This window comes from Rhododendron vialii, chromosome 1a, assembly GCF_030253575.1.
Source record: "Rhododendron vialii isolate Sample 1 chromosome 1a, ASM3025357v1".
Taxonomy (NCBI): Eukaryota; Viridiplantae; Streptophyta; class Magnoliopsida; order Ericales; family Ericaceae; genus Rhododendron; species Rhododendron vialii.
This window is the reverse complement of record NC_080557.1, coordinates 19021086-19040745: the sequence shown is the minus strand read 5'-3', so window position 1 is coordinate 19040745 and position 19660 is coordinate 19021086. Positions and strand designations below refer to the sequence as shown.

Genomic DNA, 19660 nt, shown 5'->3' with positions numbered 1-19660 from the left:
TTGATAGTACTTGAAGCAACTATCTTTATATATATTTGTCTCCACTCCTTAATTTAGTCTCTGCAATCTTTATTTGAACAGCAAAGAAAGATAAACTTATTAATCAGAGTAAAATAACAATGATTAAAAGGATAGAGAGTACAAAGTATCAGAACCATCTTCGATTTCGTTCCGCAGGTTAGGTTACTACGACATTGCAATTTCTAGGAACTCTCTCTCTCTCTCTCTCTCTCTCTCTCTCTCTCTCTCTCTCTCTCTCTCTCTCTCTCTCTCTCTCTCTCTCTCCCTCCAATCACAACACACCCTTCCCACCAAGTGAGCCCAAAGGTAACTGATTTGAACCCATCTTTGAGATAAGTTTTGGTGTTTGAGTAGACCCTATCAAATGCATCTTTGTTTGTATTCTTTGTGTCATGAATGCTGATTTGAAGATGACATTGGCTAGATGAACCCTGTTTGAAGATAAATCAAAAATATCTGACGTGCCTTTAGGCACATGCAATTAGTTGTCATATTACAATCTTAGATTATTATGTTAGCGATCTTTACCTGTATTGTTTCTTTTACTTAGTGCATTGGATGGTGAAAGAATTTTTGATAAATCCATATTTCACGAGATTTTTTGTGTTTGATTGTGCATGCCGAAGTTAGGGATTGATATATTACTGATAAACTTATTTTTTACTTTCCATGGTAGCAAGAAGGAGGTCATGATCGTGCTTTTGAGGGAGCCCTCAGAGTTGAACGAGAAGTATTGTCAGTAGTGTTTTGTTGTGTTTTTGAACATATTTTTTTTAAACAAAAATCAAATGATCTAATTTAATCCTATTGCACCAAACATTTAGATTTGATATGCAGGTATCGACAGATGGAAGGTGGTGGTGGAGGTCATACTGTTGGCTATCCTCCTCCTAATCATTTGGGTTCTTCCAAATGACTCTCATTCTATCTTCTTCTTCTTTTTATACTGTTGGCTACCATTCTATATTTTTTTTGGTAGCTGACTAACTGTTAAGTGCTACATCAATTATGGTGGTTTTGAATTTTGAATAATCTTTAGTGATCTTGAAAACTCTTTCGATTGCCTTAATGAATGCTTTGTGATTTTAATAGCAGCTTCAAAATGATTTTGATTCCTTAAGTACTCCCTCCATCCCTTTTTAAATGTCCTGTTTTGTAACTCCAACTTATTAAGAAAATATCATCATTACACCTTTTACATCAACTTTTACCTCCACTTTTACTATTTACCCTCTATGAAAATATCATCATTACACTTTTGCTCACTAACTTTCCAAAATGGAATCTACTTTCAGGGGCAAAATAGAAAATGTACTAACTTTTACCTACTAACTTCACAAAATGGACACTTATTAAGGGACGGCCCAAAATGAAATACTGGACTTTAAAAAGGGGACGGATGAAGTAATATCTTTGATTGAGAATGCAATTTTATTGTTGATAGGCAAATGCAATAAACTTTTATATTAGGTTAATGTTAGGGATTGAAAAAAAAAATTGAATGGCAAAAAAATTTTATTAATATTTGAGAAAGATACAAAAACTAACAGGAGCAAGAAGAAAAGCAATAAAATGCCCAGTCCGAGACCCAATTCCTAGATTGGCAAGTTGCCAACCAAAGAGACACCCTAAGGGACAAGCTCAACATCTAAAAAGCCTTAAAGCCCAGGTAAAATAATTAGCTCAAATGGGATGCAACCCAACACCAAAAAGGCCTAAAAGCCCAAATCATATGAGACTAGCCCATCAAATAAAGCCCAAATTAAACACCCTAACCCTAGTCTATACCCCACAGTCACCGCCAACACCAATTGTCGCCCACACAGCCATCGCACAACCACAACAAAGCCGCCGCAACACCATCCGCCGCCACAACAAAGCAACCAGAGAAGAATTGTTTGTTCTTTATTTGCTTACCCAAGTTAAACAGGTCAATTAATATACTTGGGTTATTGTTTTTTGCATAGTTGGATTCGTTGGGCAAGGGTTGATATATTACACACGAGTCCAACATTTATTTGCGTGTGCTTATCGTTCAAGCCGTGTCTTCAACCATGGGCATGCACTAGTCTACTTATATCTTCGAATTTTTAATCGTGTCGTGTCTGAATTTTTAATCGTCTTGTTTTGGGGCACGTGTCCCAAAACAACAGCCCAGCCTAGCCCACTATAGGAACCGTTCCATGTCGTGCCGTGCTACTCTTAAAAGTATCATGCCCGTGCCGGCCCGTTTGACACCTCTACTTGATAGTTAGGTTAAGTGTGGGCGTTGGGCCTTTCATGGAAAATAGAGAGAGAGAGAGAGAGAGAGAGAGAGGAAATAAATGGAAAAAATAACAGCCCGGGACGTATTTTGATAATCAATACCCGCCAAGAACATGCTGAGAACATTTGTTAATGTTGAAAATATCCTTGACGGGTACTCCTTCCGTTTCTTATTAAATGTCCCGCTTCGCAACTCTTAACTAATTAAGAAAACATCATCATTACACCTTTCACGTCAACTTTTACCTTCACTTTCCCTATTTACCCTCTATGAAAATATCATAATTACACTTTTACTCACTAACTTTTCAAAATAAAACCTACTTTTATGGGCAAAATGAAAAATGTATCAACTTTTACCCATTAACTTTACAAAATAGACACTTATTAAGGAACAACCCAAAATAGAATACTGGACTTAAAAAAGGGGACGGATGGAGTATTAATTATCAAAACACGTCATTGGCTATCATTTTCCCAAATAAATGAGCCAAGCTTGTGCAATTTTTTTGGGCCATCTTTATGGGGGTAAGGTAATTAAAGATCAATTCCCAGAAGATATCCAAGAAATTTCTCGATACTAAAGTTTGTGGTCCGTGTAGCATTTTAGGCTCATTAGACAGGTCTAAGTTACTTGGTCCAGCCCGGTGTTAAAAACATGGGTAAAACACAACGAATGGAGGAGAAACCCACAATGTGTTTTGAACTGTATACTTCGTAAAACTCAACGGGTGAAAGGGTCTTACAAAAATTCAAATTGACTGAGAGCCCGTTCTAGAAACCTTCTTATTTTATAAATACTTATTTTGGAGCTTTATTCCACAAAATCAAAATAAGCAGCTTATTTTCACATTTTCAAACTCAAAAATAATATAAAATGAAAAATAAATTTTCAATTTTTTTTTACACCGTATTAAAGATCTCAATGAGATCTATCAAACAAGATCCATAGTGATAGGAAAATTATTTGCGTAAACACATGATTTTTGAGCTTGAAATTACCTTTTTAAAAAATAAGTACTTATTTACCCTTTTGTGGAACACACCTTATTATTAGACAAAAAATAAGTTCTTATTCCGGTTCTGGAACGGGCCCTGCACATCATTACACAGTGAGTGAACACTAAACTACCAATACCTGATCAACTTTCTTACAAGGCTATTTTACGCGACGAGCTCCACAAAGTGAAGGGTCCAGATGACATTTTGGGTCGGGGTTGGAACCCAGCCTATTTGGAGGGTGGAGCACCCTGCTGTGCCTTGCCCTCTTTTCCCAATGGGTCAGTCAAAACAAAGACAATTTCAAGATTTGACACTACTGAATACAGAAGCATAGCACCACAAAAAAGAAAAAAAAAAGAGTTGTCCAAAGCATTACCAAGAGGGAAAGACAACGTAAAAGCAGTTTATTCACACTAAAAATCAACTGAAGAGAGCTCCGTACACCTGAAAGGCTGAAGCCAACAAACAAAACAAACTCATTTAACCCCATCCAAGGGGCCCCCAAAAATTATGTAAACGCAGGAAGTAATATTTGCTTGCATACAAAATGGCCTTCATTTATTGAAGATGAAAAATCTGAAAACTATGTATTAGTTGGTAGGATAAATAGATTGAAGATGAAAAATCTGAAAACTATGTATTAGGAGGTAGGATAAATAGGAGCCGGCAAGAAAGGAAATGGTGCAACAGAAGCAAACGCTACAGGCGGCCTGGCTTGAGTACCAACACTGGCATATTTCACCTTTTTTTGGCCGTTGAATTCAATCTCTTGTGCCAGAGTTTCTGAGGAAGACAAATTTTCAACAATCCCCCCCTCTTCTTCTTCCACTAACTGTTGGTTATCAGGAATTCGGTGAAGCAAAAGCCCAGACATAAATACGGGAAGATAAAGAAGGCTGGCATGGAACATTCTTCTTGCGTTCTTTGTCGTGCGGTTTAGGTAAAACGAGAGTGCTGTTCCGGTGATTGCAAGAGCTAAGAGTGTTGACTCAAGACAAAACCATCCAGAAGTAATACCCCCTGCATACAGTTCCATGTTTAGATTTGTGCAATATAATGAAGATTAATTGTGCTGAAAAAAGAAATCATTAGACTGCCACTGCCGCCTATTGGGATATCAATCATGCTAATGACACCGAATGCATAAACACTAAGACATGGGCGGGAATGAAAAAGCTAACGAACAGAAATACCTTACGAACCTGTTTGTTTTGCCTGGACTTGAGCACCAGATTGGATTATAAATCCAAGGTACTTTTGTTTTAAAATTTTGCATTCACGATAAAATCCAAAAATAATAATAAGAAGGCACGGATAACACTTAGGGACCCATCACTACTACTCCCACGATCAGCTTTCCAATGCGATTATATATCCCTTCAATATTATTTCAATCACGCGAATGGGCTCTAAAAATGGAAATGAGAAGCAGAGAAGTGATCATTGTTGAATAAGATCATTTTATGGCCTCAAAAAACGTAGTTTGGCAACTGAATTCACAACTCTTAAGAAACTATAGATCAGGAAGTAGAAAATGAAAGACCTAATCTACGCTTGGACATAGGAAAGAAGTATCTGAATTTCCCCCTTGTGTGTGAATTTTGATTTATCAGCAGAAACAGAATAATTGGCTACAAATTGGGGTCTTAAACCCCAAAACCTAATTTAGAAAACCAGGCCTGGTAAAAATGGATAAGCTCTCAGAACCAAAAGGATTGGGAAGACAATGTAAGCACGATAGGCTTACAAAAAAAGGAGGCCACAGATATCAAAAGATGTCAAATTTAGCTGCTCTGGCCAGTTGAAAGGAATTTAACATCTACACTGGAGGGAGTTCGATAATTGAATTGACTTCTCATACTATTGAGACAGATGACTTTACATTACAAACAAAAAGCATTAAAGAACTCCCTTGGAAAAAAATAAGTTTCTTCTGGTATCCAAATGTTAAGAGCTAACAAAACACAAGTTACAAGAATGGACACAAATGTGAACATGGACCAAATCACCCTTTTTGTGGGATCTGTTACCGAGCTTAGAGGTACTGATCAATTGCATCACTACTCCAAAATTCATAAAAATGTGTCACATCTAAGCGGGTGCAGCAGCATTTTAGTTACCTAGCACAATTCCATCCTTCAAAAGCTTTGCATACGCAATTGGATCACTAATCCAAAAATTTTAAAACCCCTGATACTGCTGACATAATTACATAAAACTATAAAATAAGAGTACTCACAATCATAGGCTAAGTACCCCAATGGAATCAGATAAAGGCAATTCCTCAAAGCCACCAACGCGGTTCTTTCACCAGAAGCATCAGCAAGAGAGAACATCCTAAACCTGAAAACAAAGCAAAATAAAGAACATACGAGGGGAGGAAAATTAAAGACATAAACCAAGTAAAATGCAATAGGCATGACCCACATGCAAAAGGTTCTCATACCAGCTGCGGAAAATATCTATATGGCCAATAAACTTTATCGCACCATTTGATGAAATATTGTGATGCATGTCATCATTAGCTGGTGCGGACACCAGGGCCCAAGCCCGTTTCTCGTAAGTCTACAAGCGCCAGCGATGGAAGATAGCCCAACCAGTGTACTTATGGTTGGGTGATGATATTTGCAGGCCAACTAGATTTTATCAGATTTGCTTATTCATTAGTTAGATTGTTATTTTGGAATTTTATCTTGTTAGGACTTTAGGTTGATTATCACTATTGTAGGTGGTGTTTATCTTAGTTAGTTGTTCTCTCTTTCTAGGAGCCTATTTGTAGGGGCTCCCTTTTGTTATTTGGAGGATGGTTTTGAATGAATAAAAATATTGCTTCTTGAGTTGGCACGGGGATTCCAGTTCACCCTTGGGTACAGGGATACCTAGGGTTTGTTGTTCTATATCAATAGCTCTACTGAATTAATAACGGAAGATAATGAGTTTATCACAAGGCCACCTTTTGCTGATTCTATGTTGGAATATTGTTCAACCATTAGTCCTATGGTGATAGGAGTACAAAAATGTGAGATGCAGGAGGGACTATTCATGCAAATGATTTCGCAACACTCCCGGTTGAAAGATGAAGTGACACAATGTGCAACTGTCCAAAACCAGGACAACGATAAAGCTCGGTATTACAAATATCACTTAGCCACGTGTATATACCCTCCTGCAGCATAATCACTGCGACACAAATATGCAAGGGCCATAAAATGAGGAATTTGCCAAAAATAAAGGGCCGCAGGTAGAACCATTCCATTGAGTGAAACCTGGCCGGAAGCTGCAACCCACCTAAAGGAAAAAGAAAACAGATATTAGCATGTCACATTGAAAACGTAGCAAATGGCAGTCGATTTTTTATATATTTATCAGCACCAAGAAAAGTACACCAAAACAAACATAAGAGAAATACATCCATAGCCCATTGCTGCTGGTGTGGCAAATGAATCTATGCATGTGGTTACTTAAAGCCCACGTACCAATGCGGACATGGGATACCCAGACACATCATTTTTCAAAAAAGATAGAATATACTGGGGACACGTTGAATAAAAAACTAAATATCACAGCCTATAGGCGTATCTTATATATTCATATACATCGTAAACATTATATTCATCAAATTAGGAATGAAAACACAAATTACAGTATCAGCGTAAAAATGTCAGACGAGTAACTAAAGAAATATTCAAGAACGAAGCATCCATGGTAGTCGACTCTGCCCCAACATTGTGAAACAATATTGTGACTTCTAGCGTGTCCCAATACTGTCCCCAACATGTCCTAGCTTGTCCCCCGCTTGTCCGACTACAATGTACAATAAAAAAAAATGGACACGCACTGTCATCCAACAAATGTCCAAAATGGATACATGAGGCTGGAAGCTGCTTCTTAGCTAGTGCTCAAAATGGTCGGAAGGACAAATTACAACGCACTTAACAAAGCCAAGTTAGCATAATTTATTTGAAGGTTAAAGATAACCTTCCAAAGTTCAAGGAGGAAGGTAATTTCTTGCATGATTTTGTAAACACATAGCTATCAATAACCTCCATGGTTAGCACTCTGGCTTGACATCATTAGTCTATCTTGTTCCATCCTTCTTTCAATTTTTGGGTTAAAAACCTTTTTTCCTGATCGTATGGACTGGAGGAACTGAAAGTTATCATGCAAACGTACCATAATTGTATACAATTAACTACTGACAAACATGAAAAATTTTCTTATTTCCCATATATGATCTACTTTTTCACATTAGTGGTATAACCAAAGCAAATATTACAACTACATTGGGGGTGTTTTCTGCAGCTTAAGACACAACTTGTGACTGTTTCTATCTCGAGCTTTTGCAGAAGCAACTTTAAAATGGGGATTTTTTTTTTTGAAGGAGATCCAAATTTTTGCTTTTTGGCATCTTCTTTCAATAATCGGCTTCCATCATATGTTGGGGCACACTGCAGGTACCAAAGAATGACTCAAGCGCCCAAAAACGAGATACACTTTGTCACTCCATAACAGAGCAAAAGAACAGAACCACCACTAGTAAAAGAAAGTAAAAAATCTCAAAAAGAAAGACGTCAGAGCTAATACAGCTACAAAAGCTTCAAGATCTTGGAAGAGATACTAAGCAGCCTATTAACAGCATTCTCCTCAATCACTCTCATCCTATCTCTGAGAAGTGAGAACCATTTTCTCATGGTTTTTCTAGTCAAGGTTAACCAGAAATTTAGAAAAGTCTGAAAGAAGTACAAAAATAAAACCAGAAAATACTTTTAAAACCCCATCCAAACAAGGATTTAGGAGCATATTCAGCATTGTCATCAATTCAATAAATGGAGCATATTGCACGAACTATGCAATTCTTTGATAAAACAGAACTCTTGATTCCAACCTAATAACATTCATTTCTGTGAGCCATTTCACCTCCAGAATCAAAATCGTCAAACAAAACTGTTGAGGTACCACGAGGATAGATGATGCAATATCAGTAATCCTAAAACCAGTATTAGAATGCCATACACAAATTCACCAGTCAAGGTTGAGAAATTCCATCCCAATACATCAATTCAAGCGTTGCAAAGTGTCTCTTAGCATATAAACAAGACATACATTGTTAACAGGATGCAAGATGTATAAAACCAAAAGCACTTTTATCTGCATTAACGGCAATGGAATTTTGACCAAATCCAATTCGGGTCAAAGCCATTGCAAAAGAAATTGGGAAATCATACAAAAAACAGGAAGTCAAAATAAAGCAGCCAAGGGTACATGAAATAGGAAGTTACCCCAGAAGGGGAGGAATAGCACCAACAACAGCTCCAACCCAAGTATTTACGGGATGTATCTGCTTTAGAGGAGTGTATACAAATGCATACAGAAACAGATTAGAAGCTGCAAGCCCAGCTGCCATCATATTAGCCTGCAAAAACCTTGCCGTTGGAGTTTCAACATTAGTCCCTCTTTGGGTAAATTTCAAAATCAAAATGTTAAACAATAAGAAAGTAACTCCAGAATTTGTCAAAGAGGAAGAATAAAGGTAGTGAAGTCATTCAGCCACCTGGCATGCCAACAAAGCAGTGCCCGCTGCACCAACGGAAGATGCCCAGCTGACCGCATGAGGCACGGTAATACGCGCTGAGGGCAGTGGTCTATTCTTTGTTCTGTTCATCTTAGCATCATTGTTTATCTCAAAGACCTAACTCAGAAGGACAAGGAAAAACAATTCAAAGTCTGCCAGCTGAAGGAAAAGAAAAAAAGAAAAAAAAGTTTCATTTTTTAACACCCAGATTGAAGCTTAATAGTTGAAGATACAAAACGCTTTACTTCCTTTTTCTTCTTTTCTCATCAATTCTTCCACTTACAGAGGATCTTGAAAGAAGAAAAACAGAGAGAAAGAGATAAACATTGACCCTTGACAGTCAACACCTAAACCGACGCAAGAGATGGAATAAAGCATTTTTATGTAATAGGCAATCCAGCGGACCAGCACAGGAGTCCCTTTAATTTGTTGGAAAAGATTTTGTCAAAGAGAACAATACAAGATTTCACATCCCATTTCCTTATTGCTGATTTTACTGAAAGCTGTATGCTTGCCAAGATGATATTACGGCATTGAGAGGACAACAAATTCAAATTCTTGATCTTATCATATTACTCTGCTTTCACTTCAGACAAAGTTTTATATCTCCATGCAGGTTCATAATAACTACGAAAAAAAGGAATCAAAAGAATGATTGGTTAATCTGTCAAGCACCTTACCCGTGTGGTGAGGCGAACTCACCAAAAGTCTACATAGCATCTTCTAAAATGAAAATTTAATGCGTGAAGTTTTGACTAAATATTTGAATCATGATTCAACATCTATGGTTAAGGAAATTAAATTTGATAATTTGAAATCAGTTACGAAGCAAATTATTGATGGTTGCTACTTGAGAGCTAGTATTCTTGGTATTCGAAGAGTCATTCATGTATCCGTTACAAATCTAAATAATGTGTCCAGGAAAGCAAATGAGAGGAGGAGTCCATCTGAAAGGGCAGTATGATCAGAATTTTCAAAAAATTTGATTGCCAGAATATCCAAGACTCTCTGTCATAGTTCCCTACAAAAATCTTGACTCCAACAAAGACTGGAATTTCGGCAATTGTGACTTGAATGAATGTACACTTTCCAAGCTCCAAGTTGAGAAAAAGAAAGCAAATACTTGGTACAAGATGTAAAGACCAAAAATTTACAGAAATGCAACACATGCCTTCTTAAAATATTAGCATCGTTAGCTATATAAGCTTGAAGGAAAGCCAGATGAAATGAATTTACATACTAAAAGAAAAAAGAACAAAAAGAAGTCAAATCATGTAGAACTTCTCCAGAAAAACAAATCAAAGGAAGATCTATCTGATTGATCCATGGCAAACCTGATTTAAGGAGTTAGCAGATGCTGCAACCATCATGGTGCCAGCACAGGTGCAACAAAGCCCCATATAATCAATTGCACTGCCACTCCCAAGAACATATCCAGCCCCAGAAGTAGCAACCACAAGCATGCTGGAGAAAATGTGTAAAACAAGGTCAGATGCAGAAGGTCTAAAACAATTCCATACTTCTCGCCAAGACTCCAAACCAGGGAAGGAGGACTACGACACACAGCAAGATGAACAGATTTTGAAGTGCATTTTTAGAAATAGACTCTTCAATGATGCCAGTCAAAATTGCTTTCAGAAGAGCATTAATTATAACATCCAGTAATACGACACCAACTTAATAGAAGTGACGAAAAGTTGGAAGCACTAGATGTTATTCCCCTTCTCAGAATCTGCCAATATATATAGTGTATCATTTGTTTAAAATTACAAAGAAATAAGAAGGTTGAGCCATTTCAGGACCTTTAAAATCATTTGTGCATAGATTCAACAAATACTCATACATTCACACTCTTCAACTTCAACTAAACAACTGCACCAACATGTCTAAGTGGTCAATGTATCCTAGTCGAACGCGCGCCAGGAACACCGCAAAATGTCTAAAGTTTCAATTATATTTTATGAATCATTAAGCAAGGAACACGTCTGGGACACGCATGCCTCGAGTGAGACATGGCAGGGCGTCACTTACATAGTATAACAAACATACTGCGAGGGATAAGTTATGCAACCTAGTCACTGGTGCCTTGTGGTTGGCTTATTGATGGATCATCTGTTAATTTTCAGGAACTAGTACTTGTATTTTTATATCACGTTTATGTTACTTCCTCTAGTTTTGGTTGATTTAAGCTTTGTCGTGTTCCCAAGTTTCCCGTGTCGAATTTGCGCTGCCTGCTAATAACGTGTTGGAATGGCATCAAATCCAATCACTTCCAATGGACATTGCCTCACATTTACTGCTCTTCACGAAAGGAGGGCGCGCCAACAAGTGGAGTGGGCATAGCTAGAGTTTAGAGACCGTTAATAAGTCGCGGAGCTATGATTCACCTTATAAACCCTCAAAAAAACAAGCACCTACGTGGTTGACGGACTGAGTTTTGACGAGGGACCATGTAGCACAGACACGGAAATGGACATGGACACGGAACACGAGAATTCTAAAAAAATGGGGATATGGACACGGCAGGGAACACGCCACGTGTATATATATAAATGTGACCTTACACAAAAAATTGGCAAATTTTGACAAAAACTAATCGGAGTTTAAGAGTTCCTGTAAAAAATCAACTCATTCTGATATCAGTAAGGGCTTGATCGATCCTGTAAAATTGATAGGAATCAACTGAATGAACGGATCAAGCACTTAACGATATCTGAATGAGTTGATTTTTTAAAGAAACTCTTACAAATACGTTTTAAACAAATTGAACGGCTCCGATCATTTGTGTGGGACTCCGAAATGGGTCCCTCACAAAACTTGTGTCAACTTTTATATATATCCCTTATAGTGGAAGGGATCCCTTACTTTCCTACGGTACGGACCTCACAGTTTGGAGTTCGGAGCCCCACGCTAATAATTAGAGCCGTTCAACTTGTTTAAAACATGTTTTTAAGGGTACCTGCAAAAAATTAGCTCAAACGAACATTGGTAAGTGGTTGATCCAAAGAATTTTCCATAAAGCTTGACGCAAATAGCGTGCGGAATCCCTCACTTGAAGCCGACGGTAGATACACACACACACACATATATATATATAGAAAACTTCTTGTAAGGACCTTAAGTGAGGTCCTTAAGTGTGGACCTCCCTTTCCCGACCAAATTTCGATAATCCGAACCGTTCAATGTGTTCAGAACGTGATTTCAAGGGTCCTCCCGAGAAATCAGCAAAAAATATGACCGTGAAGTGTTTAATTTGAGCAGTTATTTATTGAACCGTTCAATGAAAACTACTCGGATGAAGCTCTTCCTGGTTGAATGAAAACTGCTCGAATGAAGCTCTTCTCGATCATATTTTTTTGTTGATTTCTCGTGGAAACCCTTAAAATCACATTCTGATCACATTGAGCGGTTCGGATCATCAAATTCGATCGGGATCTATGAGGTTTGCACTTAACACCAGTTTTCAAGTCAGGAATCCTGGATTTTGTTACGGTTTGCACCTCATTGTTCCCAATCTAAAATGCATTTTATGAAAAACTGCTCAGATCAAGCCTGTCCCAGTCATATTTTTTGTCGATTTCTCGCTGGTACCCTTAAAAACATAGTTTAAATACATTGAACGGGTTCAGATCATCGAAATTCAATCGGGAACAATGAGGTGCAGACCGTAACAAAATCGAGGATCCCCGACTTGAAAATTGGTGTGTGCGTGTGTATAGAATAGAGTATATTTGTTTTCCCAAGTTTAAAATGCAAAATGTAAACAAAACGAAATGGATGAGAGGAATCTGATGTTAAGGTTTCTTCTCTTTTAGGACTTGTTTTTTATAGGTTAACTTACACTTAAACCCAAAACATTTAAGTAGTAACATAGTTACCCTCAAAAAATGTACTTACACTCCCGAAGTGTCCCTCCGTGTCCCCTTAAAAAAATTAACTTAAATAACTGGACACGCCACGTGGCATGTCGGACACGTATCTAGCCGTGTCCCCATGTCAGACACGGCGATACCTCGACCTCTAGAGATTTTAGTGCTACATAGACGAGGGACATCTTGGTTGACAATGAAAGGCTAAGTGGTTGGGTGGGTTGCTAATAAAACTTTGCTGGATTCTAGGGATATCTTGGTTAACAATGCAAGGGGAGCTTTTCTCTTCAGAAAGGGGGCAGAAGCAGATGAGTGGAATTGTGGCAGTAAATCACACTCTAATTAATGATCAATCCAAGAAACTGCAGGTGAGGGTGCATGACATGGAGCTTCATATGTGCTACAAGAGGCGGGCATTAGAGGAGGTTGAATACTGCTAAAGATGCAGTGAAACCATTGAAGCTAATCTGAAATCTCGAGTTTTAACTAAGGTCTGTTAGCGAAATAGTAAACTCGCCTGGAAATTATTTAGGAGGAAGGCTAAAAAGGTGGCTTGAGAGTTCAAAGGTAAGCTTTCTCTGTATTGATATGCACCAAGCAAATGTTGATACAACCAAAGTGTGGTGCAAAAAAAAACTTCAGGTAATTCTATTCCACTTTTATAGCAATCAGATAGTGCCACAGATTGTTAGTGAGAAGAAATGCCACCCCACTTTAAAAAAGAAAAAGAAAGATAAGTTTTTTAATTTTAAACATATACATAATCTATATCCATAACACATAATGACCCCAACTATACTTCTTGACACATCTACTTAGTTGGGCTCTTATAATGATAATGTTGTGGTTTTAGAAGCTAACCACTCAAACTATAAAAATATTACAGTGGTTGTCCATTGCTTATTCTTACTTGGCAACTTCTTGCTTAGAGGCCTGGATGTGGCTCATAGTTGACATCGTCTAGAGCATGAAGAAAAATATTGAGGACTGTCTCATTAAGTCAGCGAATAATTTACAAACAAAATGTCCAAGCTTCCGAAGTCCCAACTGGAAGCAAGCAACTCCTCCAAACCCTCTGCCAAATTTTTTGGGTTAACCATAATACCAAGTGATTGGGACATAAGGCTCGGTTTGGTTTGGTTTGGTTAACCATAAAGGGGGTACCACCTCAGTACGGTCATGTTAAGTATTTTGGTAAAATAACGGATAAAAAAAAGAAAAGCCTTGGCTAGAAAGGCAATGAACCCAACATGAGTTCGATCTGTTGATACTACTTAGTACTTACCCCGTAAGAAGTGGCAAAGTTAAAAACTACTAGCAACAGCAAACCTTCGTCAAACATAAAGTTGCTACTTTTAATTGATGCAATTGGCCTGCAAGATAAAAGTATGCTGGCTGAATCGTCTTTTACTTAAGTAATGAGGTTAATTTTATGATTTTTTTTCTAGGTTTTTAAACTTCCCAGCTGTATTTGATGTTTCTAGTTTCTTGGAATTCCCTCTAATGATAAGTAAAAGATCACTCATCATCCAGTCAATCAAAACCCAAAAGCAACAGATCAAAATCGTAAATATTTTCAAAATACTACAACAAACAAATTTCGTTCTGTCAAAAGATCCTAACCTCAGGCGAGCCTTAGATAGCTCCCAATAACACCGGCCATAGTGCCGAGCCAAGTCCACCACATCCCTCGCCCTCAGCGACGCATCGATTGCTGTTGCAGCGGAAGAGGCGAATCCGGATGACGGAATCCGGTCGAGTTTCGGAAACCCTAGTTTGAGGTCGCCAGTAGACGAAGGTGAGTGAGAGAGCGATCTCCCGAAGGCATAGTTAGCGGTGGAAATCGCTGAGGAAAGGAAGGTGGATCCGGAGTTGGGGTTCGAGGAGCTGAGGAGTTTAGAAGAGAAACTCAGCGAGTTTCTCCACATGTCGATTTCAGTACGGGGTTAGAGAGAGAGAGAGATGGGATTTTTGTTTAGGAAGAGATCTCTTGTTCGGAGAGGAAGATATCCATAGAAGACTGGAAGTTGAGAACAAGCGAGAGAGTCGAAGATGACAACCGGAAAATGACGACTTTCCTGACTAACGGCCTGTTTGGAATTTGTGGATGAGAAATTAAGGAAACAAAACCTGAGGGGTGTGGAGAAAATTTTATTGTGCTTGATTTTTCTATTTTGTTATTTTCTTTCTTATTTCTTTTAATAAAATCAAATGAACTTTGGCCTACAATTTTTTTTTTTTTGATTTCTTTCATCGAGATGATAAATATAATATAAAATGAATCAAAATCTAAGTAAAAATTGCATGAAAACAACCAAAAAGATTGTACCAAAAAGTCTGAAAAAAATTTGGTCTAAGGAACCCCTAATATTGTGCGGAAATTCTAATCGCAAGGAAGATTTGCAGGGAACCACGTAAGAAGAAACGTGTTTTGACCCATTTCAGGTCCCACAAAAATTTAGAAAAATATCCATAAATTTTTGAATACTATTTTATGGGTCATTGTAAAAAATTAGCTTCAACGGATATCAGTAAATATTACTTTTTGATTTGTATGGTGAAACTGCTTAGTTCGTCCCTACGAATCCAAAAGTAATACTTACCGATATCCGTTAGACTTGATTTTTTATAGGGCCCCATAAAATAATATTCAAAAATTTATGAATATTTTTTTAGATTTTTGTAGGACCCGAAATGGGCCCAAACCCGTTTTTTCTTTCTTGATTCCCTGCAAATCTTCCTTGCGAATAGCGAATTTTTTTATCTTTTTCGTCTTTAGTTATTTTTCCTTCTTTTCTCTTGCGTTGTTGCATTCCATAAGTTTGCACATACCATCTCCCTTTCTTAGATCAACCAGAGCCGAACTTTTCAGGGGCTTAAAATGAAAATAAAAAATGAGACTCTTTTGTTAGACTATTTATAAGGGCTAAAAACGTAGGAAAGCCTCCTAAAATTTAAAAATTTTAGAGACTTAAATCGAACGCAACACAAATTTTAAAGGGAAAATAACAGCTCATGACGTGTTTGGATAATTAATATTCGTCAATGACATTTTCAACATTAACAAATATTCTTAGATTGTTCTTGGCGGGTATTAATTATAAACACATCTTTGACCTTCATTTTCCCAATTTTAAATCAGGGCCAGCCCGGAATCCGCCCCTGCTGAAAACAACCAAGCCCGCCAAAGAGAGACATTACTAGACCAACCAATGAGCCTAGATTGAATTTTGCCCAAAACGTGTCAAAAAGTATAACTTGTTGGGGCGGGAATGCATGACTGGGCAACCATGGTATAGAACTTATTCACATATCAATCATTCAAAATGACATTCGTTTTGCATTCGTGCTATCAATTATCACACTCACGAATTTGATTCTTTGTTTGGTTTGTAATTTGAGTAGTATTTTTGGATAATAAGTAGAAAGAGAAATAAGTATAATGATTAGAGAGAGAGATAAAAAGTGGAGAGAGATAGAGTGAAAAATGCGAGTAATGATTGAAAAGTTAGAAAGAAAAATAAGAGTAATAATTGAGTTGAGAAATATTTTTTGAGTATAGTAGTGAAGTGAACAAGGCATAATTTTTTAGAAAGTTTTTGAAATACACTTTCACACTCTCGCATCTGCCCGCGCATTATGTAACTTAGGTATTGACCCATGTCTTTTTGGTTTGTGAAATATCAAGAGTAGCAGCCAATTACACATCACAAAGAGTTCTTATTCACATTTGGAGATGAAGATTTTTCATTTCTGATGGTTAACTTTTTCTCCCGACCGATCACAAAGATTTGAGAGAATCTCTTTTAAAATGACAATGTTTCAAAAGGGAATTAATTTTGGCACTCCCCTGGGAAGTCTGGTTATGATTTTGGCACTCTCCAATTTGATAACCACACTCCCTATGGGAGTGCCAAAATCAATTCCATATAGGGATTGATTTTGACACTTCCCAAATTAATTTTGGCACTCCCCTTTGAGAGTGCGGTTATTAATTTGAGGAGTGTCAAAATCACTCCCCAAACCTTGATTGGTCACCATTACCACCAAAATTAAGATTTATGCGTTGGCTATCAAATAATGTCTCATGAATAAACCCAGGGGTTAGTGCAATTGATTGCTCAGTCAGGAGGGGCTTATCATTCCGAGAGCCCAGGTTTGACTCTTATGTACTGCGAAAAGCCCTTGGGGCCACCCTATGTGTAAAAATCCTTTGGGTTAACAAAGTCTGGTGGGAGCTAGAGAGATTAGCCCCGTGGTGTGCTCAAGCTGGCAGGAACCACTCCTTTTTTTTTATTTAATCCGCAGGAACCACTCTTCATTACCAAAAAAAATAATAATGTCCAGAATATTTGTCCTCACTGTTACGTGGCACCATCTATGCTCCATAGAGCGGGTCAGGCTCCATTATTGTAAAAAAATGTAGTATAAGTTTTATTTGTTTTATTTAATATTTGTTAGATTCGTGTAATATTTTTTGGATTAAATATCCATCTCGACTAAAGCGTTGAGAGGAGTCTTAAAAGTAAAAAAAAAATATTATGAGAAAAAACAAAAACAAAAATTCGCTAAACACAAAAAAATGCCAAACAGCTGTCCTTTTTAACTACAATATTGTCTTATATAAATTTTTTTCAACCTCAGTCGACGTGTTTATACTTTTTTGATTTCTCTCGTCGAGACGAATGATTAATCCCAAAAATTTCAACGAAAAGCTCAATGAAAAGTTGCGAAAAATAAAAATACTGAAACAAAATTTCAGGCAAAAAAGTTCACAAGAACGCGGCCTCAATTTCGCACATTACAATGTGAATGCAGGGACAATGATCTCATAAACAATACTACTACCTTACTATCCCAAAATATCTCATCTTGTTTTCGTCACAAGTAATTGGTCAAGTGGTCGTGGTCTTAGCCTGAAACTTGTGTGTTTCTTTTATCTTAAGGTCTCGGGTTCAATTTTTCTTGTCAACAAATCTTGGGACCACCTCATTCCCATGCGTAAGTGTGTGAAACAGCTGTGGAATGGGCTGTTTGTAAGGATTAGTCCGAGGTGCAAGCTGGCCCGGGACACCCTACATTACCAAAAAAAACTGCAAGCCGACAACAGCAAATAATAAATTTTCTGTTTGGATAGTTTATCAACGCTCCACATGAGTGAGACTGAGACTGAGACAGTGTAGCTACCCTATCAGCAGCCGAAAATCTCTCCTATTTTCACACACATATTTCTCCTATTTCACTCATGAAAAAAGATGCAATGAATTCTCCCATTGTAAAGGCAATAATCTTGCGGTTCAAAAAAGATGCAATGAATTCTCCCTCCCTTCAATAATTTCAGTCCACCTTTCTATTTTTGGGATGTTCCGTAATAAATGCCCATTCTGATGAGTCAACAAAAAAAAAAATCAACAGATTTCGTTTTTGTCCTTCCCTTTTAAAGTGGAGTGGAAGCTCCTACTTGAAAAAATAGAGGGCAATTTTGGAAATTTATACTTTGTTGAAGTGTAATGGTAAATAGTTGGATTTTCAAATAGAGACAAAAATTATGAGACGGACGGATTATCCTTTTTCCCCTTATAAATATACAAGTCTCAACACCGTTGTAAACTTGTATTATCAGTTAGAGAGAAAGGGATCGGAGAAGATGGAATTCAAGAATTCCACCTTTATCAAGCTCTTGATCGTACAATGCCTATCTTTATTTGGCCTTGCTCAAAACTTCGATTTCTTCTATTTTGTCCAACAGGTGGGTAATTGTTTCTTTGATTGCAACTTTAATTTGATTTATGCAGAGTTTCTTCTAAATCTTCTCTCGTTCATGATTCTTGTGCAGTGGCCAGGTTCATATTGTGACACACAACAAAGTTGCTGCTATCCCACCACTGGAAAACCTGACACTGATTTCGGTATCCATGGACTTTGGCCCAATTACAACAGTGGCTCCTACCCATCGAACTGCGATCCTAACAGCCCTTTTAAACAATCAACGGTTCTCATTCACCTTAAAATGCAATGCCATATTTATGTAGTACAGATATTTCTAGTTACCTCATTAAACAAGCGAATTGATTTTGCCACTCTTTTTTTTTTTTTTGTTAATGACACTTCCCTTCTCTCACAAAACAAATCATCTAATAAGACACAAAAGGGAGTGGCATTAACAAAAAAGGGAGTGGCAAAATCACTCCCTTTAAACAATTGACATATATGAATCTCGTACTAATTCAAGTTCCATGAATTTCACTGTACGTTTAGGTTTCGGACTTGATCAGCAGTCTTCAAAAGAGTTGGCCGACGCTGGCATGCCCAAGTGGAAATGGATTGTCGTTTTGGTCGCACGAATGGGTTAAACATGGGACATGCTCGGAGGCTGTGCTTGACCAACACGGGTACTTCAAATCAGCTCTCAAACTGAAATCACAAATAGACCTACTGCAAATTCTTCTGGGGGCAGGTAATCATATATAATTTTAGCATCAACGTACATTTTTTGTTGGCAAACTAAATAAATTTGGTGTTAATTTGGGGATTATTGTGACAGGAATTAATCCCGATGGCAGGTCTTACAGCGTTAGCAGCATTCAAAATGCCGTAAGAAATGCAATTGGGTCGACTCCGGGGATAGAATGCAATGTCGATGCATCTGGTAACAGCCAATTATACCAAGTTTACATATGTATCGATACTTCAGGATCGAACATAATCGAATGTCCAGTTATGCCCAACAGTGATAGATGTGATTCCGCCATTGTGTTTCCTGCTTTCTAGCCATGGTTTATTAGTCTTGCGAGAAATGTCGCTCGTTTATGTCTGGTTCAGTTCAATAATTGTACTGTAACCATGTCTTAAGTGCAATTATTTGAAATTACGTACAGAGCTTAACGGTGCAGGTTGCAATATTAATTTCTTGTTCCTCTTGTTTATCATA

The 19660-nt window shown here is 37.6% G+C and overlaps 2 protein-coding genes across 2 annotated transcripts; one reads left to right on the top strand and one right to left on the bottom strand.

Moving 5' to 3' along the window:
• Positions 1-3671: 3671 nt before the first annotated feature.
• Positions 3672-14848, bottom strand: LOC131318674 (protoheme IX farnesyltransferase, mitochondrial). The gene is made up of 8 exons (XM_058348604.1): positions 14353-14848; positions 10195-10324; positions 8840-8977; positions 8568-8701; positions 6451-6576; positions 5528-5631; positions 3936-4308; positions 3672-3885 (listed from the first exon to the last, which is right to left on the bottom strand). The coding sequence occupies exons 1-8, from the start codon at positions 14655-14657 to the stop codon at positions 3879-3881; spliced, it is 1317 nt and encodes a 438-aa protein (XP_058204587.1). The 5' UTR covers positions 14658-14848; the 3' UTR covers positions 3672-3878.
• A 3472-nt stretch (positions 14849-18320) lies between these two features.
• On the top strand, positions 18321-19660 carry LOC131318672 (extracellular ribonuclease LE-like). The gene is made up of 4 exons (XM_058348591.1): positions 18321-18478; positions 18566-18721; positions 18988-19186; positions 19274-19660. Exons 1-4 carry the CDS (start codon positions 18377-18379, stop codon positions 19498-19500), a joined length of 684 nt encoding a protein of 227 aa, XP_058204574.1. The 5' UTR covers positions 18321-18376; the 3' UTR covers positions 19501-19660.

Coding starts and splice junctions, on each gene's coding strand:
- LOC131318674 (XM_058348604.1), bottom strand. CDS start 14,657: ATGTGGAGAAACTCGCTGAGTTTCTCTTCTAAACTCCTCAGCTCCTCG. Junction 5,632..6,450: donor AGTGATTATGCTGCAGGAGG/GTATATACACGT, acceptor CTTTGTTTTCAG/GTTTAGGATGTTCTCTCTTG. Junction 4,309..5,527: donor GGGGTACTTAGCCTATGATT/GTGAGTACTCTT, acceptor AACTGTATGCAG/GGGGTATTACTTCTGGATGG.
- LOC131318672 (XM_058348591.1), top strand. CDS start 18,377: ATGGAATTCAAGAATTCCACCTTTATCAAGCTCTTGATCGTACAATGC. Junction 18,479..18,565: donor TCTTCTATTTTGTCCAACAG/GTGGGTAATTGT, acceptor ATTCTTGTGCAG/TGGCCAGGTTCATATTGTGA. Junction 19,187..19,273: donor GCAAATTCTTCTGGGGGCAG/GTAATCATATAT, acceptor TTATTGTGACAG/GAATTAATCCCGATGGCAGG.